Source organism: Oncorhynchus clarkii, chromosome 10, assembly GCF_045791955.1.
Source record: "Oncorhynchus clarkii lewisi isolate Uvic-CL-2024 chromosome 10, UVic_Ocla_1.0, whole genome shotgun sequence".
Taxonomy (NCBI): domain Eukaryota; kingdom Metazoa; phylum Chordata; class Actinopteri; order Salmoniformes; family Salmonidae; genus Oncorhynchus; species Oncorhynchus clarkii.
The window spans coordinates 56083385-56108449 of record NC_092156.1 but is presented as its reverse complement, the minus strand read 5'-3'; the positions used below and the strand labels follow the sequence as shown (position 1 = coordinate 56108449).

Sequence of the window (25065 nt, the reverse complement as noted above, 5' to 3'; positions counted from 1 at the left end):
GCTTCCTATTTCACAAAAAATACTCCTTCACTCACGTCGCCAAACATATCCTCGTAAAACTGACTATCCTACCGATCCTCGACTTTGGCGATGTCATTTACAAAATAGCCTCCAACACTCTACTCAGTAAACTGGATGTAGTCTATCACAGCCATCCATTTTGTCACCATTGCCCCATATACCACCCACCACTGCGACCTGTATGCTCTCGTCGGCTGGCCCTCGCTACATATTCGTCGCCAGACCCACTGGCTCCTGGTCATCTTTCAGTCTTTGCTAGGTAAAGCTCTGCCTTATCTTAGCTCACTGGTCACCATAACAACACCCACCCGTAGCACGCGCTCCAGCAGGTATATCTCACTGGTCATCCCCAAAGCCAATACCCACTTTGGCCACCTTTCCTTCCAGTTCTCTGCTGCCAATGACTGGAACTAATTGCAAAAATTGCTTAAGTTGACTTATATCTCCCTCACTAACTTTAAACATCAGCTATCTGAGCAGCTAACCGATCGCTGCAGCTGTACACAGCCCATCTGTAAATAGCCCATCCAATCTACCTACCTCATCCCCATATTGTTTTTATTAACTTTTTTGCTCTTTTGCACACCAGTATTTCTACTTGCACATCATCATCTGCACATCTATCACTCCAGTGTTCATTTTCTGAATTGTAATTACTTCGCTACTATGGCCTATTTATTGCCTTACCTCCTCACGCCATTTGCACACACTGTATATATACTTTTTTTCTATTGTGTTATTGACTGTACATTTGTTTATTCCATGTGTAACTCTGTGTTGTTGTTTTTGTCTCGCACTGCTTTGCTTTATCTTGGGCAGGTTGCAGTTGTAAATGAGAACTTGTTCTCAACTGGCCTACCTGGTTAAATGAAGGTGAAATAAAAAATCAATTAAAAAAATGTTTGTTTTGGAGTCAAAGATAATAGTATAGTATAGTTTTAGTTTTTCAAAGAGGTTTGTTAATTATTTTATTTCAGTTTACTAAGTATTTTTTTCATGATTGGTTTTCGTTTCAGTTTTAGTTTACTATAATAACCTTGTACACAACTCTGATGAAAGTTTTAATAATCTTATATAGTCACCTTATAATGAGGATACTGTCCACACTCTGTTTGCATAGAGTTCTTCTCACTACCGACTATCGTGTTGATTAGAGAAGAGAGAAGCACACAGAAGTAATTTGGCGCAACTAGTTTATAATAAGAGGATAGTCTCTCTATGACTTGGCCATGAATGTGCGATGTGTCCACTGCCAAGTGTGGACCCATTACTAACTAGTTTCAAATTGATTGCTGTAATAAAGCAGTATGCACAGATACACACACACATGCACTCACGCATGCACACACACACGGTATAAACACTTGGGTTTAGATTGCCTCTCAGGACATATTTGTTCGAGGAAATAGCCGGGGCGAAAATAGAATCTGAAATATGGTTATGTTTTGATTAAATGGTGCTTATGAAATGATTACTCCCTGTGACTGGATAGACAGGGTCAAGCACTGGCACCAGCCAGTCTGGCCGTGCCAAATAAGAATAATAAGGGAGAGGATGGACTTCAGGTCCATGCCAAGGAGAGAGAAGGAGAGTGGGAGAAGAGGAGAGAGAGAGAGGGGACAGGGGAAAAGGAGAGAACAAGTAAGAGAAGGAGAGGGTGTCAGTGAATAACAATGTGAAGAATGAAAAGAGGGAATAGAACGAGATGAGAAAGGAAATTCCACCTGTGTACTTCTATGTACTTTGTCCAAAAACACATCTCCCAAACGTTCTCTCTATTCTAACAAAGTGAGTCTCCACTTTCTTTTAGAGACCAGATGAACCACTACTAAATCAGATCCTGGCCAACATTGGAAACAGCCAAGAAAAAATATATCCTTCAAGCAGAATACTGAGTGATATCATTTTGGGAACATTTAGTTGAATTTTACAAGATATATATTTATGGCAGAACCAGGGGGAGTAGAGAGACAGATTGTGACTTGAAGCATAGCTTTGTCATGCTGAGTGCTTTCTGTTTACGCCCAGAGAGATTCACATCTCACACACACCTCAGGTGGATTAGTCATCTGGAGGTGCAACAGGAAGAACCCATGCACACACATGCACACACACACATGCAAACAGGCACATCACACACACATATTTCAGATTTGCTTCTCAATCCTTCATCTGTGGCAAAGAGTCTTGAGATCTGGCTTGTGTGAAGGAGACGAGAAGAATAGGAATACACATTTCCCATGTTAACCAATACAGAACCTGACGTGTAACTCCATATGGTTTACCTTCTCACTAGAAAATTATCAAATCGTTCCATTATTCTAATGTTTCTTCCTATAACTTGCCCTAAAAAGGACCCTACCCCATTTCATCACAGCGGGAAGCCTTTGAGAGGCGTTAAAACACGTGTCCTCCTGGACTTCCCAATCTGCCCTTGCTTGGATGATTATTGTGATAACAACAGTTCTCCCTGCATGGGATTGGTGATTTGGAAAAGGAAAAGGAAAATTAAACTTCTCTCCCTGTGAAAGGTTATATAGGCTGTTTGATGAGTATGGCTGATATGTTCTCACAGCTCATAGAGGATCATTTGTTATGGCTGTTTTAGTCTGCAAGAAATATCAAAACAAGCTCTGATGGGGGATGAACCTCATAGACTGGGTAATAGTTTATGTTATAACACAGTAGGTTACCACCCTACAGCTGTGTTGCACCAGTTAAATGAGTCAGTAAAGTCACATGTAAATCTTACTAAATCCTTAGGGATTACTAGTGAGATTATAATGAGTGGTTTACTGCATTTGGTTACACCATGGACATGTACAGTGCATTTGGAAAGTATTCAGACACCTTGATTTTTTCCACTTGTTTGTTACGTTACAACCTTAATCTAAAATGTATTTAATTGTTCCCCCCCCATCAATCTACACACAATGCCCCATAACGAAAACGCAAAAACGGCTTTTTAGAAATGTTTTCTAATTTACAACAAATAAAAACAGAAAAATATACATATACATTTGAAATTTAATTTGATTTCACTAGACAAGTCAGTTAAGAACAAATTCTTATTTACAATGACAGCCTATCCCTAGCCGACTCCAAATTACGGCTGGATGTGATTCAGCCTGGATATATCACATTTACATAAGTATTCAGACCCTTTACTTACTCAGTACTTTGTTGAATCACCTTTGACAGCGATTACAGTCTTGGGTCTTCTTGGGTATGACACTACAAGCTTGGCACACCTGTATTTGGGGAGTTTCTCCCATTCTTCTCTGCAGATCCTCTCAAGCTCTGTCAGGTTGGAAGGGGAGTGTTGCTGCACAGCTATTTTCAGGTCTCTCCAGCGATGTTCGATCAGGTTCAAGTCTGAGCTCTGGGCCACTCAAGCTGGGCCACTCAAGGACATTCAGAGACTTGTCCAAAGCCACTAATGCTTTGTCTTGGCTGTGCACTTAGGGTCATTGACCTGTTGGTGAACCATCACCCCCACGCTCAGGTCCTGAGCACTCCGGAGCAGGTTTTCATCAAGGATTTCTCTGTACTTTATTCAGTGTATCTTTCCCTCAATTATAACTAGTCTCCCAGACCCTGCCACTGAAAAACATCCCCACAGCATGATGCTGCCACCACCATGCATTTTGGCAAACTCCATGTGCCTTTTACTGAGGAGTGGCTTCCGTCTGGCCACTCTCCATAAAGGCCTGATTGGTGGAGTGCTGCAGAGATGGTTTTCTTTCTGGAAGGTTCTCCCATTTCCACAGAAACTCTGGAGCTCTGTCAGTGTGACCATCAGGTTCTTGGTCACCTCCCTGACCAAAGCCCTTCTCCCCCGATTGTTCAGTTTGGCCGGGCGACCAACTCTAGGAAGATACTTGGTGGTTCCAAACTTCATCCATTTAAGAATGATGGAGGCCGCTGTGTTCTTGGGGACCTTAAATGCTGAAGAAATGTTTTGGTACCCTTCCCCAGATCTGTGCCTCGACATAATCCTGTCTCTGCGCTCTGAGGAAAATTCCTTCGACCTCATGGCTTGGTTTTTGCTCTGACATGCAATGTCAACTGTGTGACCTTATATAGACAGGTGTGTGCCTTTCCAAATTATGTCCAATCAATTGAATTTACCACAGGTGGACTCCAATCAAGTTGTAGAAACATCTCAAGGATGATCAATGTAAACAGGATGCACCTGAGCTCAATTTCGAGTCTCATTGTGATGGGTTCGAATTTCTAAACTTTGAATATTATTAATCATTAGTTATGCTAGAGACATGAGGGGTGCCATATTCTTGGGTCTCCACCAGAAGTTAATGGTTATCTGTTGGAGGAAGGTGGGTGCAATTAAGCTTGGAATGTACTGAGTGTAGGGAAAACGATCACAGGTGGCAGTCATTGATAACGGGAGAGATCCATGGATTAGTGATGAAGGGGGTCGAGGTCCGGTCATGTCACATTAAGGGAGAAGGAACAGGTAATTGCCCGCATCACTTAGTTTCCTGCCTAGCAAAAAAAGATGAAATGTTTAGTGAGAAGAAGGAGACTCCGCACAAAGTGGGGTATTTATACCACCACTGGTGGAACCATGTCTTTGTCGGTACAGCTGTTTGATCCTCTGGGATGAATTACCTTGGTTTAAGCTTTCACAGTGTTCGTCGAGTTCATACTTTGATCATTAGAACCTAACAATAGCAAATGGCATGGAATACTTATGTAAATACAGTACTTCTGTTTTTATTTGTAATAAATTTGCACAAACGTCTAACACCTCTTTTTCGCTTTTCCAATATGGGGTATTGTGTGTAGATTGATGACGATTATTATTTTTTAAATCCATTTTAGAATAAGGCTGTAATGTAACAAAATGTGGGAAAAGGGAAGGGGTCTGAATACTTTCCGAATGCACAATGTCGTAACTACAGTAGTAATGTATTATTAGTGTTAGTTGTAGTTAGTGTTAGTAGTGTAGGCAATTGTTTACTAAAAATGGTATGCCGTTGTGATAACGTAACCAATCAGTAATCAGAAGAAGACTCCTATTACCATGGTTACCAGGCAGCTAGCAAGCTATCTAGTTAGCTAGTTCAGTTAGCTAGCTGACATTTATAACCAGTCAGGGAAAAAAATGGAGAACAGAGGGTTTGAAAACAGAATTATGTCATTCTTTCAAGGCTGTGTGTGTGATTCAGTGTGGGACAAACTAAAATGTGTGTGTGCGTGTGTGCATTAGTGTGTGCATGCCTGTGTGCATATGCGTGCTACAGTACCACACCTCCCCACTAGACAAACAAGCCACAGCTGAAACGGATTAGGGTCTGGCCGTTAGCTTGTTAGCCGGTCAATACCTTTCAGGTGTGCAGATCTCACTCTACTAGCTAGGCAGAGCAGTCCAGGGAACAGTCAGTCTATGGTGAGCGGAAGTCTGTGATTCTCACTGTTGTGCTTTGTTAATGTTACTTGCTACTAATACGCTTTTTGTTTTGATGTTTAAAAGTGGAACGCTGTAGAGCTCTGACAGAGCTAGGTTTTGTTTTGCTTTGTTCAAAATGTTTGCTAACTCAGGTGGATGTCCAAATTTTTGTGGTCCAAAGAACTGCAGACTGCCTTGAAAGGCCAAGTTTTAGCTGGGGGTTAAAATTCTATTCAAAAGCCTTCTTTGTTTGCACCGCGCTCCTTTTTCTTGTGGCTTATCCCTTTACTTTCTGGGAGCCCCTGCCTATGCTTGACCACCAGACAGTGGCAAAACCCTTGCACTGTCACAGGCCACTGATTTGGATACAAAGTAACACTGGCAATCCTGTCGTCATTCCTGCAGAGATATTCACCTACATATGAAGTATGTCATGGCACCTTACAAAAAAAGATTGTAGTTTTGAATCTGCAGTAATACTGCAGTCGACTGTGGTATTTTGGACACAGTAATTGCAGCATACTGCAGTTATACTGCACTCCAACTACAGTTAGAGTGACATCCCGAAAATTGGTCTTCTCACAAAATCGTCTGTAGTCTCCGAACGGTTTGGCTTATAAACTATTTTGACCCCTCTATGGAGAGATGAGACTCTCACAAACACAATGGTTTTGCTCTACGACTTCCACTATGTCAGAAGACTCGCCAACTTCTGTTTGTAGTGTCTAAACCGCTTGGGCTACACACTAATATGACCCCTCTGTGCAAAGGTGAGACTGTCAGGAACATGTACGGTACCAGTCATAAAATTGGACACACCTGCTCATTCAAGGGTCTTTCTTTATTTTTACTATTTTCTACATGTTAGAATAATTGTTCATACATCAAAACTATGAAATAACACATACGGAATCATGTATTAACCAAAAAAGCGTTAAACAAATCAAAATACATTTTAGATTTGAGTCTTCAAAGTAGCCACCTTTGCCTTGATGACAGCTTTGCACACTCTTGGCATTCTCTCAACCAGCTTCAGCTAGAATGCTTTTCAAACTGTCTTGAAGAAGTTCCCACATATGCTTAGCACTTGTTGGCTGCTTTTCCTTCACTTTTCTGTCAAACTCATCCCAAACCATCTCAATTGGTTTGAGGTTGGGTGATAGTGGAGGCCAGGTCATCTGATGCAATACTCCATCACTCTCCTTCTTGGTCAAATAGCCCTTACACAGCCTGGAGGTGTGTTGGGTCATTGTCCTGTTGAAAAACAAATGATAGTCCCACTAAGCCCAGACCAGATGGGATGGTGTATTGCTGCAGATTGCTGTGTTAGCCATGCTGGTTAAGTGTGCCTTGAATTCTAAAAAAATCACTGACTTTGTCACCGGAAAAGCTCCCCCACACATCACACCTCCTCCTCCATGCTTCATGATGCGAACCACACATGCAGAGATTATACGTTCACCTCCTCTGCGTCTCGCAAAGACACGGCGGTTGGAACCAAAAATCACCAATTTGGACTCATGGCCTGAAATCTGAGGTGCAGTTAACTCTAATGAATTTATCCTCTGCAGCAGAGGTAACTCTGGGTCTTCCTTTCCCGTGGCAGTCCTCATGAGAGCCACTTTCATCATAGCGCCTGATGGTTTTTGCGACCGTACTTGAAGAAACTTTCAAAGTGATTTTTTTCTGGATTGACTGATCTTCATGTCTTAAAGTAATGATGGACTGTCGTTTCTCTATGCTTATTTGAGGTGTTCTTGCCATAATATAGACTTGGTCTTTTACCAAATAGGGCTATCTTATGTAAGCCACCCCTACCTTGTCACAACACAACTGATTGGCTTAAAGGCATTAAGAAGGAAAGAAATTCCAGAAATGAACTTTTAGCAAGGCACACCTGTTAATATATGGTTGAGAGACTGCCAAGAGAGTGGAAAACTGTCATCAAGGCAAAGGGTGGCTGCTTTGAAGAATCTCAAATCTCAAATATATTTTGATTTGTTAAACACTTTTTTGGTTACTACATGATTCCGTATGGGTTATTTCATTGTTTTGATGTCTTCACTATTATTCCACAATGTAGAAAATAGTAAAAACAGAGGCACTTCAGAACACACTTCCTTTTGATAATTTTTTGGAACTATCTGTTGTTCCATGTAGTGAATATGTTATTCAATGGGTTTGTATGGGCTAATAGCAGTAGGGACAAAAATACTTTTTCATCCAATAATTTGTTGATATTTTTTTTTTATACTTCAAGGGGTCTTACATTTCCAAATCAAAGAGCAAAATGATCCTTGGTATGACCTCCTTAAAATAATTCCATATAGAAGAACCTTGTATTCAGACTTACCTTATGAAGGTGCGTAACGGGCTTTTCAGGTGTGGTTCCCTTGCTCGCTCTGAATAAATATAATTCAACCACTGAAAACCCTCCCATTTGCTGGCCAACTCATTTTCTCATGGAGTTTTCATTCAGCAAGGTTTTCAGTACATTTATCTTAAGCCATCCCTTTAAAAACAGTGTACCTTTAATTTGAATTTGGTTGATAGACTAGAATACATCAAGACAACGGGCTCAGACGATAGGGCTCATTGAAAGAAAGACATCTAAATATATGCATATTCATCTCCGTTTCAACACCAACAGGTAGATTAAAAAAATTATCTGATGTAGATAGGTTAGGCACATTTTGGGGTTAGAGAAGTATGTATGGAAAGCTTTTTACGCAGAATATATTACCCATGGTAATGTAGGACGATTCGTGTACATACAGTGCCTTGCGAAAGTATTCGGCCCCCTTGAACTTTGCGACCTTTTGCCACATTTCAGGCTTCAAACATAAAGATATAAAACTGTATTTTTTTGTGAAGAATCAACAATCATGAAGTGGAACGACATTTATTGGATATTTCAAACTTTTTTAACAAATCAAAAACTGAAAAATTGGGCGTGCACAATTATTCAGCCCCTTTACTTTCAGTGCAGCAAACTCTCTCCAGAAGTTCAGTGAGGATCTCTGAATGATCCAATGTTGACCTAAATGACTAATGATGATAAATACAATCCACCTGTGTGTAATCAAGTCTCCGTATAAATGCACCTGCACTGTGATAGTCTCAGAGGTCCGTTAAAAGCGCAGAGAGCATCATGAAGAACAAGGAACACACCAGGCAGGTCCGAGATACTGTTGTGAAGTTTAAAGTCGGATTTGGATACAAAAAGATTTCCCAAGCTTTAAACATCCCAAGGAGCACTGTGCAAGCGATAATATTGAAATGGAAGGAGTATCAGACCACTGCAAATCTACCAAGACCTGGCCGTCCCTCTAACCTTTCAGCTCATACAAGGAGAAGACTGATCAGAGATGCAGCCAAGAGGCCCATGATCACTCTGGATGAACTGCAGAGATCTACAGCTGAGGTGGGAGACTCTGTCCATAGGACAACAATCAGTCGTATATTGCACAAATCTGGCCTTTATGGAAGAGTGGCAAGAAGAAAGCCATTTCTTAAAGATATCCATAAAAAGTGTAGTTTAAAGTTTGCCACAAGCCACCTGGGAGACACACCAAACATGTGGAAGAAGGTGCTCTGGTCAGATGAAACCAAAATTGAACTTTTTGGCAACAATGCAAAACGTTATGTTTGGCGTAAAAGCAACACAGCTGAACACACCATCCCCACTGTCAAACATGGTGGTGGCAGCATCATGGTTTGGGCCTGCTTTTCTTCAGCAGGGACAAGGAAGATGGTTAAAATTGATGGGAAGATGGATGGAGCCAAATACAGGACCATTCTGGAAGAAAACCTGATGGAGTCTGCAAAAGACCTGAGACTGGGACGGAGATTTGTCTTCCAACAAGACAATGATCCAAAACATAAAGCAAAATCTACAATGGAATGGTTCAAAAATAAACATATCCAGGTGTTAGAATGGCCAAGTCAAAGTCCAGACCTGAATCCAATCGAGAATCTGTGGAAAGAACTGAAAACTGCTGTTCACAAATGCTCTCCATCCAACCTCACTGAGCTCGAGCTGTTTTGCAAGGAGGAATGAGAAAAAATGTCAGTCTCTCGATGTGCAAAACTGATAGAGACATACCCCAAGCGACTTACAGCTGTAAACGCAGCAAAAGGTGGCGCTACAAAGTATTAACTTAAGGGGGCTGAATAATTTTGCACGCCCAATTTTTCAGTTTTTGATTTGTTAAAAAAGTTTGAAATATCCAATAAATGTCGTTCCACTTCAAGACTGTGTCCCACTTGTTGTTGATTCTTCACAAAAAAATAGAGTTTTATATCTTTATGTTTGAAGCCTGAAATGTGGCAAAAGGTCGCAAAGTTCAAGGGGGCCGAATACTTTCGCAAGGCACTGTATATATATATATATATATATTCTGCACTCTTACACTACTCAATCTGATATATCTTTCTTGTTTTGGGGGGGGTTATGTGTATAGTTTTTTAAATGTTTTATTTTATTACTGAACTGTCTGTTGGAGCGAGAAACCCAAGCATTTCACTTCACCTGCGATAACCTCTGCAAATCTGTGCACGTGACCAATAAACTTAGATTTGTCTTGATTCTAAACAACTCAACGAGTTAAGTTTACAGTAGGTATTCATTCTGAGTGGTTAAAAGGTTAGGACTATTACTTTCAAGTTTCAAGTATTCTCGCGGCTTGCTAGAGCATTGTGAACTGCGGCGGTACAGTGCTCTAAGCATCGCTCTTCGGCTCACGAACACCACGAGTTGGCGCCCGGTGCTGGGTAATGTTTTTATTTTTTTGGAGTGCCGAAGAAGGCCTATATCGATGTTCTCAAGACCTTTCCAGACTCCAAAATCGCTGTCTATCTGTGGCGATCAGGCTGGTCTTCCTGTCTATCGAGTGTTGTGTCCATATATCTGCATCATTTGAGAATCACTGCAGAGAGGATTTGATGCAACGTTGCTAACAACCACCAACATTAAACATTTACTTTCCATGACCAGAGGAGTGCAACACAGTTAGTCTATATAAAACCCATAATAGCATGAAGCTCATTAAAATCCATTTGAGTGGACAGCACATAGCTCCCCACTCTAATCGATTTTGGATGTCCTCTATTTGTTTAGCTTCTACCTCTTATCTAATCATTACTAATGACTGACACTTATCGTTTCCTTCTCATCCCTTTTAATCTATCCACACATTCAAAAGCAGAGGGATTGTATGTTGGGATTGTTCATTGGGGTGCAGCATTTCAAAAGATTGTGCAACGGGAAGACGTATCTTCCCATTTCAGCCGAGTTTCTTCTGTTTTGTGCCTTGTGAAAAAGACCTTGGAGTGGAGTTAGCCTATTGCACTTTTGAGTCATGTTATTTTTGTACGAGCACTCCTATGGCATTATCTAAAGTAAGCAGATTCACTTCACTTTCTATTGGAAGTGAGGGGTTGTTCCAAATTGTCTAGCAGTATATTTATCATTACTGTAAATCCATCATTTATCATTTTGAGAGTATCACTTGATATCTTTGTCAGAAGGGTAGCATGTGAGTTTAGTAATAATTGCAAATTATTCATTCAAATGAATCCTAATTTGACTCCTGGCCGGTTTATATGAGTTGTATTACTTTCAGTGCTGACAGATTTATCACAGATTAAAAATGCTAGATGTTCACCAGGGGTCAATTTACATGTATGGCTGTGGATTGTGTATTTAATTGTGGAAATGTGGAAACTGATACCGATATAAACTGGGACTGGACTGAATTTACAATGTAGAAAATAATATTGTCACTGCTCAAAAACGGCATGTTATGCCACAGTGAGAAAATGACAATGAACCTAAGCAAGACAATGGCAAAGCACACATAACACAACATGTCTAACCAATGTGACATGGTTTAACCAATGTGAAAATGTGTTTACTAAAGAACTGTTGTTTAAAGTTTGCCACAAGCAAACATGTGGAAGAAGGTGCTCTGGTCAGATGAAACCAAAATTGTACTTTTTGGCAACAATGCAAAACGTTATGTTTGGCGTAAAAGCAACACAGCTGAACACACCATCCCCACTGTCAAACATGGTGGTGGCAGCATCATGGTTTGGGCCTGCTTTTCTTCAGCAGGGACAGGGAAGATGGTTAAAATTGATGGGAAGATGGATGGAGCCAAATACAGGACCATTCTGGAAGAAGACCTGATGGAGTCTGCAAAAGACCTGAGACTGGGACGGAGATTTGTCTTCCAACAAGACAATGATCCAAAACATAAAGCAAAATCTACAATGGAATGGTTCAAAAATGAACATATCCAGGTGTTAGAATGGCCAAGTCAAAGTCCAGACCTGAATCCAATCGAGAATCTGTGGAAAGAACTGAAAACTGCTGTTCACAAATGCTCTCCATCCAACCTCACTGAGCTCGAGCTGTTTTGCAAGGAGGAATGGGAAAAAATGTCAGTCTCTCGATGTGCAAAACTGATAGAGACATACCCCAAGCGACTTACAGCTGTAATCGCAGCAAAAGGTGGCGCTACAAAGTATTAACTTAAGGGGGCTGAATAATTTTGCACGCCCAATTTTTCAGTTTTTGAATTGTTAAAAAAGTTTTAAATATCCAATAAATGTCGTTCCACTTCATGATTGTGTCCCACTTGTTGTTGATTCTTCACAAAAAAATACAGTTTTATATCTTTATGTTTGAAGCCTGAAATGTGGCAAAAGGTCGCAAAGTTCAAGGGGGCCAAATACTTTCGCAAGGCACTGTATAATTATAATATGGAGAATAGCGAACAATAGTAGCCTATACTCTCCTCTATTGCCTGCACTAACCATGGAACAGTGTGATGACACAGCCAAGTATTGGGCCATGTGTCAGGTTCAAACTGTTGCAGCTTAGTCTGTGCTCATCTCCATAACATTTTAAATAGGATACATTTCTTTTTAATTTATTTTGAGAACTGTTTCTAAGGATCCTCAGCAACAACCACATGTCCGCGACGTAATTAAATGGAATGATGATACCAACTAGGCTATACGAACTAGGCTTATGATAATTTTTTCAGAGGATGACAAAACATAAATACGTACAAAAAATAAAAAATAAATAAAGGTATGCCAAAACTCAAAAACACTCTGACAGATCACTTTAATTGGAAGCACCTTATCAAGCAGGCGCAGCATTTAGACAAGATTGCTGCTGCCCCCTGGGGGAATGGAGTGTGGAAGTGTGTTTGTCTATGTCCTAACACTAACCTTCCCCCCCCATATCACAACAATACCCGTACCGTGATGCATCTACCGCCATGCTTGGAGGCAGTTACTCAGTGATGTGTTGTGTTGAATCTGCCCCAAACATAAGGCTTTAAATGTAGATTGAAACGTGTATTTCTTTGCCATGTTTTTGTTGTTGTTGCCGTGTTACTTTAGTGCCTTGTTGCATAATAGGATGCATGTTTTGGAATGTTGATATTCCGTGTATTTTTATTGTTCTTTTCACTTTGTCACTTAGATCATTCTTGCGGTGTAACTACAATGTCGTTGATCCATCCTCAGTTTTCTCCCTTCACAGCCGTTGAACTCTGGAGCTGTTTCAACATCACCATTGGCCTCTCGGTGACATCCCTGAGCAGTTTCCCTCCTGTCCTGCAACTCGGTTCAGAAGGATGGCTGTTTATTGTGTCTGGGTGGTTTAATGCATCATCCACAGCATAGTTATTAACTTGACTATTCTTTAAGAGATATTCAATGTCTGATTTGTTATTGTTACCCATATACCTACCAATCACTGCCCTTATTGAGGCTTTCGAAAAGGTCCCTGGTCGTTGTAGTTGAATCTGTGCTTGAAATTCAATACTGACTGAGGGACCTTACAGATGATGTATGTATGGGGGACAGAGGGAGGGGTAGTCATGCAAAACTCATGTCAACCTCTATTATTTCACACAGAGCGAGTCAATATGACTTATTGTGTGATTTGTTAAGCTAAATTTGACTCCTGATCTAATTTAGGCTTGCCTAAACAAAAGGGGAGTAGACTTCTGCAAGAACTCTATTTTAGTTATTTAATTTGTATTCATTTGTTAACATTGTAGAATTATCTTTTCACTTTCACATTAAGGAGTATTGTGTGTGTGTCAATGAAGAAAATCACGATAAATCTGTTTCAACCTTGGTCATGCAACAATGTGAAACAATCCAAGGGGGGTGAATACTTATGATACCCACAGTATGCTATAACAACAGTAAGTTGAGATGCCGACTGACTCCCCCCCTCCCCACGCGTACGCACACACGCACAAACACACTCTCTCTCTGCAACATTGAGAGAATCTTGAATGGCTGCATCACTGGTTGGGATGGCAACTGCACCACCCTTGGGCGGCCCAGTACATCACTGGGGCCGAATTTCCTGCAATCCAGGACCTCAATATCCAATCTGGTCTCATAGACTAGACGTAACATAGTTAACGTTAATCTGGGACACTCAAATGATTATGATATGTTACGTTTGGTATGGACAGAAAGTTACTTAATTAACCCTTTAACCTTACTCCTAATCTTAACCCCTAACCCCGAGCCTAGCTAACATTAGCCAGCTAGCTAACTCTAGCATTAGCCACCTAGCTAATGTTAGCCACAACAAATTGCAAGTTGTAACATATCATTAATTTAACAAATTTGTAACACATTGTACATTTTGCAAATTCGTAACATATCACACAAATTGTAAATCGTGACATATCATATGAAATGGATGATGGACATCTGAAAATTAATAAATACCAGTGTCTCGGATTTACAAAAAGAATAATACGAAATGATCTAAGACCAGGTTTCCATCCCAGGCGGTGTGAAAGGAAGACCCGGGAAATTGTTAAAGACTCCAGCCACCGAAGCCATAGACCAGGGATGGGCAAATTTGATGGGGATGGGGGCCACAAAAAATTGGAACTCATCATGAGGGGCTGCAGTTGCTTGCTGGTCTGGGTACCCACATCCACAGCCGTGGGCTAATTGACTAACTATCGGTGCCTGACATAACAAGAAAAAAACTGCACAACCAAATTTCTAAATTGCACCTTGTTCTATTATTCTAACTCACAACAGTAAGCCGAGACCTCGACTGAGTTCCCTCCCCTCAAAATAAAAAATGTAAAAAGTGAATTGCGATACCGGAGTAACAAGTCTGACACCAAATGCTCCTTCTATCCCTAAGTTTTAAAACTACTAAATGGCTGACAAAATGGCTATACAGACTATCTGCATTGACCCTTCTATTTTATTTTTGCACTGACTCTATACTCACTCACTCACTCACTCACTCACTCACTCACTCACTCACACTTCAACACACACACATACACACACATACATAAACACACATACAATCATCATATACTGTATGCTGCTGCTACTCTGTTTATCATATACTATATCCTGATGACTAGTCACATCTGGCCCTACCACTCCAGTATTCCTGCACATTGTATATATGGTCCTGGCACTGACCCTGGAACTGACCCTTTATATAGCTCACTTTACTTTCTCATGTTCTTCTTTTTTGTCCTGCTTTACTTTTTTATGTAGTACTACTGATATCGATTACTTCATTGTTGGGAAAGCAAGAAAGGCATTTCACTATTCTAGTGCACATGACAATGAACCTTGAAACTCTCTCTCGCTCTCTTCTCTCTCTCTCTCTCTGTCTCTCTTTCTCCCTCTCTACATCCTCTTAGCTGAAGTCTTTGTCTGGAGTAATTGCTTGCATGGCCATTTTGTTATTGTCAGCTCGGCAGAGATTTTGGCTGGGCCCCTCACTCAGTGGCTGACTCATACAGTACTTAAGGCACCCTAGCCCCCAATAAGCCCAGTAGGGCTCTGGTCAAAAGTTGTGCACTATATAAGGAATAGGGTGCCGTTTGGGACACAAATCTATAATTTATGTCTAGTGCTATCCTTTGTCTTAATATTTATGGGGGGGGGGGGGTACAAAACATTATGAACACCTGCTCTATCCATGACAGAGACTAACCAGGTGAATACAGGTGAAATATATGATCCCTTATTGATGTCACTTATCAAATATACTTCGATCAGTGTAGATCAGGGCTGTCAAACTCATTCCATGGAGGTCCTAGTGTCTGCAGGTTTTTGTTTTTTCCTTTCAATTAAGACCTAGACAACCAACTCTATGTTAGGAAGGTGTTCTTAATGTATAGTGTATAGTGTCTTAGTATAGTATTAGTGTATAACACACAGAGACAAGGAACCATCTTTTCTGCCCTCATCTGTGGTAGTTATACTACTCTGGTAGTGCTACTATTACTCTATTGGTGTCAGAGAAGCCATCTTTGATGTGATCATGGAAATTTGAAGTGAATTGTGATTGTGAGGGATTGCAGCTGGTAGGGCATTGCAGTAAATGGTAAATAGCAGCTGCCAATAGTGACACCTGCTGGGAATGACAGGTACAGTACAATAATAGTTAAAATGCATATTTGGTGTGCAGTGGCGACCCATCATTCAGGACAGGTGGGGTAGAGCTCCACATGTTTTGAGCCCCACATTTTTAGCAAAAATAAATGAAATATATTAACAAAACAATTGGGGGCTTGCCTGTTAAGGCATGTTTATTTTGGCATTCATACGTGTCACAAATCATTTAAAAAATATATCATTCAGCTAATAGAGCTGCATACACACATGGTCTCCTTTTTGTTTTCTAGAGTAAGGCAGCACCAAAATGCAGGGGCTTCAGCCTAGCTCAGTGCTTTCTGTGGTGGTGGTGGTGGTGGTGGGGCAAGTCAGCAGAAAATAGGAGCTTTGCGCCGTGATTGTCGCAGTGTTCTGTCACTCACAGGGACAGTACGTCATCGGCAAGTTTAAGTCCTTAGTAAGTGTAGACATCCAACATTTCAGCCCTTTGAGTCCGGCCATAGAGTTACATTACAAGTGTCCTTCCAAGAAGGACTTCCAAGAAGGCCACAGATACAATGATGTCAACTCACGTTATATGTACAATAGCTTTGATAGTACTGATCATGTCAACATCTTACTTTTAATGTCTAAGTGAGCAGTCATCATCATGAATCAAGACCACAATCTACTGGCAAATCCTTTTTTAATCCTTGTCATATGAAGAGAAATAATGAAGAGAAATTATAATGAAGTTGAAAATCGCAAATTCAACAATGGGTCGTTTGGAAGGAATCAGAGGCTAACTGCAAGCATTGCAAAGCAACCACTAACGTTAGCCTGCTATTCAATGGAGTAGTTGTGTGGGTTTTTTTCCCTGAGTTCCCACCCTTAATCCAGAGAATGCCAGACTTTGATGACAAAATTTGCCCACAAAGGACCGCTTCACAAGGTGAGTCCAAAAATGTCTTGTATGCTGCTGCATAAATTATGTAATATGCAAGGGAGATATATATATATACTGTAGCTAAGAAAGTAATAATACGTGCATGATGTGTAGTAAGATGTTAGTTTCCCATGTGCCTCACCCTAATAATTTGGTCTATTGACACCAACGCTGTATTGTAAACACATCGTTCCTGGTCCGGTCTCGTTTGACAACTTTTTTTTATACAGCTTTGACAGTGCTACTGATAGTAGTGGTGGCGCTTGGCTTGCACGTGCAAATTCAGCACATACAACATTCTGTCATAGAATTGTGTTGTTTGACGTGTCAAATGAAAGCTTATTTAATGTGTCAAATAGTGTTATGACGTGTATCTCTTGTGACACGCAAAGACCCAAACGGCGTTCAATGTGCCTCACCCCAATAATTTGGTCTATTTTCACCTCTTAATTTTGCCTACTGTTCTAACTTGGTGGTACACATGTAGCCATAACCTGTTTTAGAGAAATGTAATCATTGAATATTGTAAGAGATTTCATTGTCTGTTTATATTTCCCATAGATTTATACTACGGTTCTGACTTGGTGTACAGGGAGAACACTGTAAGAACGGCCCATATTTCTGAATTCTGTTGCTGTACATTTCAAAGGTGCTGAACAAATAGTTATATTGACTATGTCCATCGTTGCTCGCTCATTAATTTCTTAATCGAAATTACGGACTGCCTCTTATCTGCTGGTCGTCCCCTTACGCCATAGTTTACACATCTCAATTGTCAGTAGAAACCACATTTGTTTAAGCAAGTCAGCCATATCAGCTATGTTTCTTTAAAAGGCAGTAAATGAGGCTGAATAAACTATTTCGCTGCCAGACAAGGCGACGCTGAAAGCCAGGTGTAGAGGTGGTAAGGTGTTGGGACTGCTGTTGGGACAGCTTTATGTAGGCCATAACAGTTTGTGGGCACCCTTTGTCACTGTCATAGCGTAATTCAGGTATTGTTTAGTGTTGTGATGTGTTGTGTTGTTAGTGGCTTGGCTGGCATGCATCCCACATTGTTTTTTTTACCCCACCAAGATTCGCCACTACTGTTGTTTGTCCAAACCTAGCTACTGTACAAGTACCTGATACAGTCAGTTAAGGTTTCGCTAGTTCCTCAGTTGAATCGTTAGGCTAGAACAAAAGCCTGCACCGACCATGGCCACCCTCCAGAAATGACATAAAACATTTTTTAAAGTGGTATTTTTTTTCCATTTTATTTTGCTTGACATTGACAGACGTCATTGAACCATCAGCAGATACAAACAAAACGAAAGCTTCTTTTTGGCAATGCAAAGAACAGACAAATACGGTAACCAATGGGTTCAAGGCTTTGATTCTGTCAACCCGTCCATTCAAAAGATAAATGACCTATCTTCTCTCTGGCTCTGAATGCAGTTAAGGTAAATACACCACGATACTTATTCAACTGGTCCAAACATTGTTTTCAGTCTGAACGTGACCTATCACTTTTATAATGCAATTTCACAGAGGTCTGCTCATGTCAGTTCATCACAGCTCACTTCACTCATTCACTTAGCAAAATCATCAGATGCAATTATAATTACACATACGTTTCCCTATGTTTACCCATATCATCCCGAAATTGTCCTGTGCAATGGTTTCGTCATTCAAGTCAGTGGCTTTCACTTTGTTATATGCGTTTGCTCAAGTTAAGACAACACACACCTGTGCCCGGCTGCATTGTGTTGAGCTGGATGGTCTGATCATAGTGTCTCCATGTTGCTGCTGGTTGTAGGTGTTGAGCTGCTTGGAGTTGAGAGTGAGAATGCTCAAAGGGCACAGTGACCGGCTGCTGAAGAGCCCAGCCTGTCATTGAGCAGTCAGTTTGACATCTTGCCACCTGTCCAGAAAGTGATTTTTCCATATCCACTCATTGTTCTGCATTTTGTCTTTTTAACGCAGCTCCAAGAAATAACGTTCCATTCCACTTCACTTCAATTTCCATCCACTAAAATGAAACAAACACGACACAATCATTAAAGGTTTGATATCATATTTTGGAGCAATTTGTGCTTGGATCAAAGTGGGCCATTTCCAGACAAAATGAACTCGGCCCTTTGATCGATGTCCAAACAACTCTCTGCAGACAAATGTTCTTTTCGGTCCTGTTTGTTTGCTGGTCAAATGTTCCCATGATAACCCCATGTTCCGATCTTACATTTTGTGGAATTTTCGCATTCCATTCCATGGTGCAAGTGGAAAAGAGCACATTCCTTTTCCTTTGACCTCTTTCTGGCTTGCAACGGCAAACCCCATCTAGGTGTTTTAAGGCGGAATTATATTGGTTATTCCCCATGTTGATACCCCAATGGCAACCATCAACCGCTTTCCCTTGCAGCGACACTGCAAATGTCATTGAAGAAGGTTAAGCAATTTAATGACAGTAGCCATCCACATTAGCCACTCCCTTTGTCTGTCCCTCAAGAATCTAGATGTCTGTCTCCTTCAGGCCGTAGCACTCTGTGAGGTCATAGATCTGATAGCAGCTCTGCTCGGCGACATCGTTGTAAATCCCCATGGAAACCGTGTCTATCTCAGTCCTCGCCAGGGCGGGGGCCGTGACGCCTCCCTTCCCGCCCGGACCTCCTTTAATCTTATTTGACAGATTGTTCATCTTCTCTTTGAGCTGGAACGATGACTTTTGTAGCGGCGGGAACAGGCTCCACCCTTTAAAACTCAGTGAAGGTCCTTTAGTACCCTTGTAGTAGTGCGAGCTCCCGCACGACTCGTGGTTGAGGGTGTACTCCGGTTGGCAGTCTGTCACCCTGGCATTGCTGATACCCATAATATCCATTTCCCTGCCACCTATGCCCTGGTGGTGGTGTCCCTTGACGGCCGTGCGCCAGCGCTGGTTGTAGAAGCGCCGCAGGACCCGGCGGCGGTGGTGGCACTGGCAGCGGAGGAGGCGGGTGAAGGCGCGCTGGAACTCTTTGCTGGAGCACGGGTAGATGACAGGGTTAATGCAGCTGTTGAAGTAGCCCAGCCAGAAGATGACCTTAAAGACCATGTCAGATGGCTTCAGTGCCGGGAAGAAGGAGCCTGGGAGGGGACAGGGGAGAAAGGCGTTAGGATCTGTGATAATGTTTAAGATGACTTATGCGCTAGACATTTTCATCTCTCTTCATTTATAAACTTTGACTTTTTGTGTGTAAGACAAGAATTGGCCTGAAATGAGACATCTAGCTGGTTTTTCTATGCATCGCCAAGACCGAACGGCAGCTACTTCGGGTAAGGTTAAGTGGGAGGTGTGTGTTTCTCTGTTAACAACAGCTGGTGCGCAATCTCTAATGTTAAGAAAGTCTCTAGGTGTTGCTCACTTGAGTTAGAATACCTCATAATAAGCTGCAGACCAAACAATCTATATTTTTCGTAGCTGTCTATTTACTACCTCAAACCGATACTGGCACTAGGACTGCACTCAACAAGCTGTATAGGGCCATAAACAGCTGTATAGGGCCAGTGATTTTAATGCAGGGAATCTGAAAAACTGTTTTACTTAATTTTCCTCACCATGTCACCTGTGCTACTAGAGGGGAAATGCTCTAGATTACCTTTATTCCACACACATAAATGCATACAAAGCTCTCCATCGTCCTCCAGTTGGCAAATCTGACCATAACTCTATCCTCCTGATTTCTGCTTACAATGAAGTGGATGCTAAGCTGGAAGACTTTATAGCTAGCACAGAGTGGAATATGTTCCGGGATTAAACAGTTTACCACATAAATCACTGACCTCATTAATAAGTGCATCGACAACGTCGTCCCCAATAGTGACCGTATGTACGTACAAATCCCAAGCAGAAGCCATGGCTTACAGGCAAAATCCACACTGAGCTAAAGGCTAGAGCTGCCACTTTCAAGGAGCAGGACACTAATCCGTATGCTTATAAGGAATCCCACTACAACCTCTGACAAGCCATCAAATAGACAAAATGTCAATACAGAACTAAGATCGAATCCTACTTCGCCGGTTCTGATGCTTGTCAGATGTGGCAGGGGTTGCAAACTATCATGGGTTACAAAGGGAAACCCAGCCGCTAGCTGCTCAGTGATGCAAGCCTACCAGACGAGCTAAATTCCTTCTATGCTTGCGTAGAGACAAGCAACAGTGAACCATACTTGAGAGCACCAGCTGTTCCAGATGACAATGTGATCTCGCTCTCTGTAGCCGATGTGAGTAAGACCTTTAAACAGGTTAACATTCACAAGGCTGCGGGGCCAGACAGATTACCGGGAGTATACTCAGAGCATGTGCTGACCAGCTGGCAAGTGTCTTCACTGACATTTTCAACCTCTCTCTGACCCAGTCTGTAATGCCTACATGTTTCAAGCAGACCAACATAGTCATGTGCCCAAGAACGCCAAGGAAACCTGTCTAAATTACTAAAGGCCTGTAGCACTCACATCTGTAGCCATGAAGTGCTTTGAAAGCCTGGCCATGGCCCACATCAACACCATCATCCCAGACACCATGGACCCACTCCAATTTGCATACAGCCCCAACAGATCCAAAGATGACTCCATCTTTATTGCACTCCTCACTGCCCTTTCCAACCTGGACAAGAGGAACACCTACATGAGAAAGCTGTTCATTGACTATAGCTCTCCAAGCTCATCGCTAAGCTCAGGAAACTGGGAATAAACACCTCTCTCTGCAACTTGATCCTAGACTTCCTGACGGGCCGCTCCCAGGTGGTGAAGGTGAGCAACAACACATCTACCACGTTGACCCTAAAAACGGGGGCCCCTCAGGAGTGCCTACAGAGTCCCCCTTTACTCCCTATTTACCCACAAATGCATGGCCGCGCACGACTCCAACACCATCATTGAGTTTGCTGACGACACAATGGTGGTTGGCATGATCACCGGCGGTGATGAGACAGCCTATATGGAGGAGGTCAGTGACCTGGCAGTGTGGTGCCAGGACAAAAACAATGCAAAAACGAACCAACAATGCAGTTTTAAGAAAGTAATTACGAAATAAGCGCAAGTAAAATAAAGTAACACAATAAAATAACAATAACGAGGTTACAGTATTTACAGGGGGTACCAGTAACGAGTCAATGTGTGGGGGTACAGGTTAGTCAATGTAATTGAGGTCATATGTACAGTGGCTAGGCATAGATAATAAACAGCGAGTAGCAGCAGAGTGAAAAAAGGGGGTCAATGCAAATAGTCCGGGTAGCCATTTGATTAATTGTTCAGCAGTCTTATGGCTTGGGAGTAGAAGCTGTTAAGGAGACTTTTGGACCTAGACTTGGCGCTCTAGTACCACTTGCCATGCGGTAGTAGAGAGAAAAGTTTATGACTTGGGTGGCTGGAGTCTTTGACAAACTTGAGGGGCCTTCCTCTGACACCGCCTGGTAAAGAGGTCCTGGATGGCAGGAAACTTGGCCCAGTGATGCTCTGGGCCGTACGTGCTGTAGTCAATGAATAGCATTCTCACATAGGTGTTTATTTTGTCCAGGTTGGAAAGGGCAGTGTGGAGTTGAATAGAGATTGCATCATCTGTGGATCTGTTGGGGCGGTATGCAAATTGGAGTGGGTCTAGGGTTTCTGGGATGACGGTGCCGATGTGATGCATGACCAGCCTTTCAAAGCACTTCATGACTACAGGCGTGAGTGCTACGGGTCGGTAGTCATTTAGGCAGATTGCCATAGTGTTCTTGGGCACAGGGACTATGGTGGTCTGCTTGAAACATGTAGGTATTACAGACTAGGTCAGGGAGAGGTTGAAAATGTCTGTGAAGACACTTGCCAGTTGGTCCGGGAATGCTCTGAGTACACGCCCCATGACCTGTTTAAAGGTCTTACTCACAACGGCTATGGAGAGCGTGAACACACAGTTGTCTGGAACAGCTGGTGCTGTCATGCATGCTTCAATGTTGCTTGCCTCGAAGCTAGCATAGAAGGTTGTCTGGTCGGCTCTTGTCACTGGGCAGCTTGCGGCTGGGTTTCCCTTTGTAATCCATAATAGTTTGCAAGACCTGCCACATCCGACATACATCAGAGCCAGTGTAATAGGATTCAATCTTAGTCCTGTATTGATGCTTTGCCTGTTTGATGGTTTGTCAGAGGGCATAGCAAAATCTCTTATAGGCGTCTGGATTAGTGTCCTGCTCCTTGAAAGTGGCAGTTCTAGCCTTTAGCTCAGTGCAGATGTTGCCTGTAATCCATGGCTTCTGATTGGCATATGGTCACTGTGGGGATGACGTTATCTATGCACTTATTGATGAAGCCGGATAAATCCCACTATTGGATAAATCCCGGAACATATTCCAGTCTGTGCTAGCAAAACAGTCCTGTAGGATCCGTGTCATCTGTCCACTTCCGTATTGGGCGAGTCACTGGTACTTCCTGCTTTAGTTTTTCCTTCTAAGCAGGAATCAGGAGGATATAATTACTGTCAGATTTGCCAAATGTTGGGGGAGCTTTGTTCTCATCTCTGTGTGTGTGTGTGTGGAGTCAAGGTGGTCTAGATTTTTTTCCTCTGGTTGCACATGTAGAAATGAGGTAAAACAGATTTAAGTTTTCCTGCATTAAAGTCCCCGGCTACTAGGAACGCCGCTTCTGGAACTGCATTTTCTTGTTTACTTTTGGCCTTATACAGCTTGTTGACTGCTGTCTTGGTGCCAGCATCGGTTTGTGGGGGTAAATGGACAGCTACAAAGAATATAAATGAAAACTCTCTTGGTAGTGATGTTTCAGTGGAGAGGAATGCTTTGTACAGCCCCCACATCCCTAATCTCATCTCATCCCCGCCACGGTGTTCACCCGGCCCTCCTTTCCCTCATCTCTCCTTGCCCTGGCTTGAGCCCTCTCCTTAGGGACCTGTGGGCAGTTTAGTTTAGATTGGAGCTGACGTGGCACACATGGACACACACACGTTTGTTTTTACTATCCTTGTGGGGAACAAACAATTGAATCCCATTCAAAGTCCAATTTTCCCTAACCCCTAACCCTGAACCAAACTCTAACGCTTAACTTTAACGGGAAATTCACAATATTTTATTTCATATTCGTCATCTCCAGCACCACCCCAACATCAACATATGTGAAAATGGCGCTTTTCTATGTTTTGTGCTAAAAAATATACAGGAAGATAAGTGTTTACAATTACATCATCAATCAATTAGTAGGCAATTAATTAGTAGGCAATGCCAACTAATAATTGGTTAAAATTACATAAGACACACCGATGTCATTGGAAACACTTGTCTCCCTCTATCTTATTTTACTACAAAACATAGAAATGCCCAATTTTAACATATGTTGATGTTGCGGGGGTTAAAATGTCCTTTAAACCATAACACCAAACCCCTAACCTTAAATCCAAACTCTAAACCTAACCCCTAACCCTAGTTTTAACCCTAACCAGGGGTGAAAGTTGAATTTATTTTTTTGCGGAATGGGACCTTCTATATGTGCACACTCTTGCATGTTTTTTTTATACTCCTAATCATATAATTTCATATAGAATCCCTATTAATTCAAAAGGATCTCTGTGGGCCTAGTCAACATGTATTGTCTTTTATTGTGGCATAAAAACAACCAGTCATGGTTTCATATGATTATCAAATAATCACTTCCAAGCCTCCTTTACCAGGCTACCCGCGCACGTTCATCCATTCGCAACATATTACCAGCCTCATAAACAGTGGTCAATGGAAAGAGACATCGGCAACACAAAACACCAAGAAGTGTAATGACATTTGGCGATTGTCATTAGGCCAGAATTTACAAGTCCACTGCTGTCCGCGCACAACTTGGTGTCGGCCACTCGTCCCTCCCTTTGGCGAAATTTCAGTGTTTTCGTCAAACAAAGTTCCAAGTACATTGGCGTAATAGCCCACAGTTTTCTTGTCATTTTGATGTAATTATTGTGACCTTACAGTGAAATGCTTACTTACGAGCCCCTAACCAACAATGCTGTTTAAAAAAATACGGATAAGAATAAGAAAAAAAGTAACTAAGTAATTAAAGAGCAGCAGTAAAATTACAATAGCGAGACTATATACAGGGGGGTACCAGTACAGAGTCAATGTGCAGGGGCACCGGTTAGTTGAGGTACTATGTACATGTAGGTAGAGTTATTAAAGTGACTTTGCATAGACGATAACAACAGAGAGTAGTAGCGGCGTAAAAGAGAGGGAGGGGGGGTCAATGCAAATAGTCTGGGTAGCCATTTGATTAGATGTTCAGGGGTCTTATGGCTTGGG

At 41.9% G+C, this 25065-nt stretch overlaps 1 protein-coding gene across 1 annotated transcript in view; it reads right to left on the bottom strand.

Moving 5' to 3' along the window:
- Window positions 1-18023: 18023 nt before the first annotated feature.
- LOC139419668 (alpha-1A adrenergic receptor-like) overlaps window positions 18024-25065 on the bottom strand; it is a 31750-nt gene continuing 24708 nt past the window's right edge. The window contains exon 2 of the mRNA XM_071169654.1: window positions 18024-19883. Within this exon, the coding sequence (XP_071025755.1) occupies window positions 19273-19883 (611 nt within the window). The 3' untranslated portion in view covers window positions 18024-19272. The remainder of the gene's footprint in view (window positions 19884-25065) is intronic.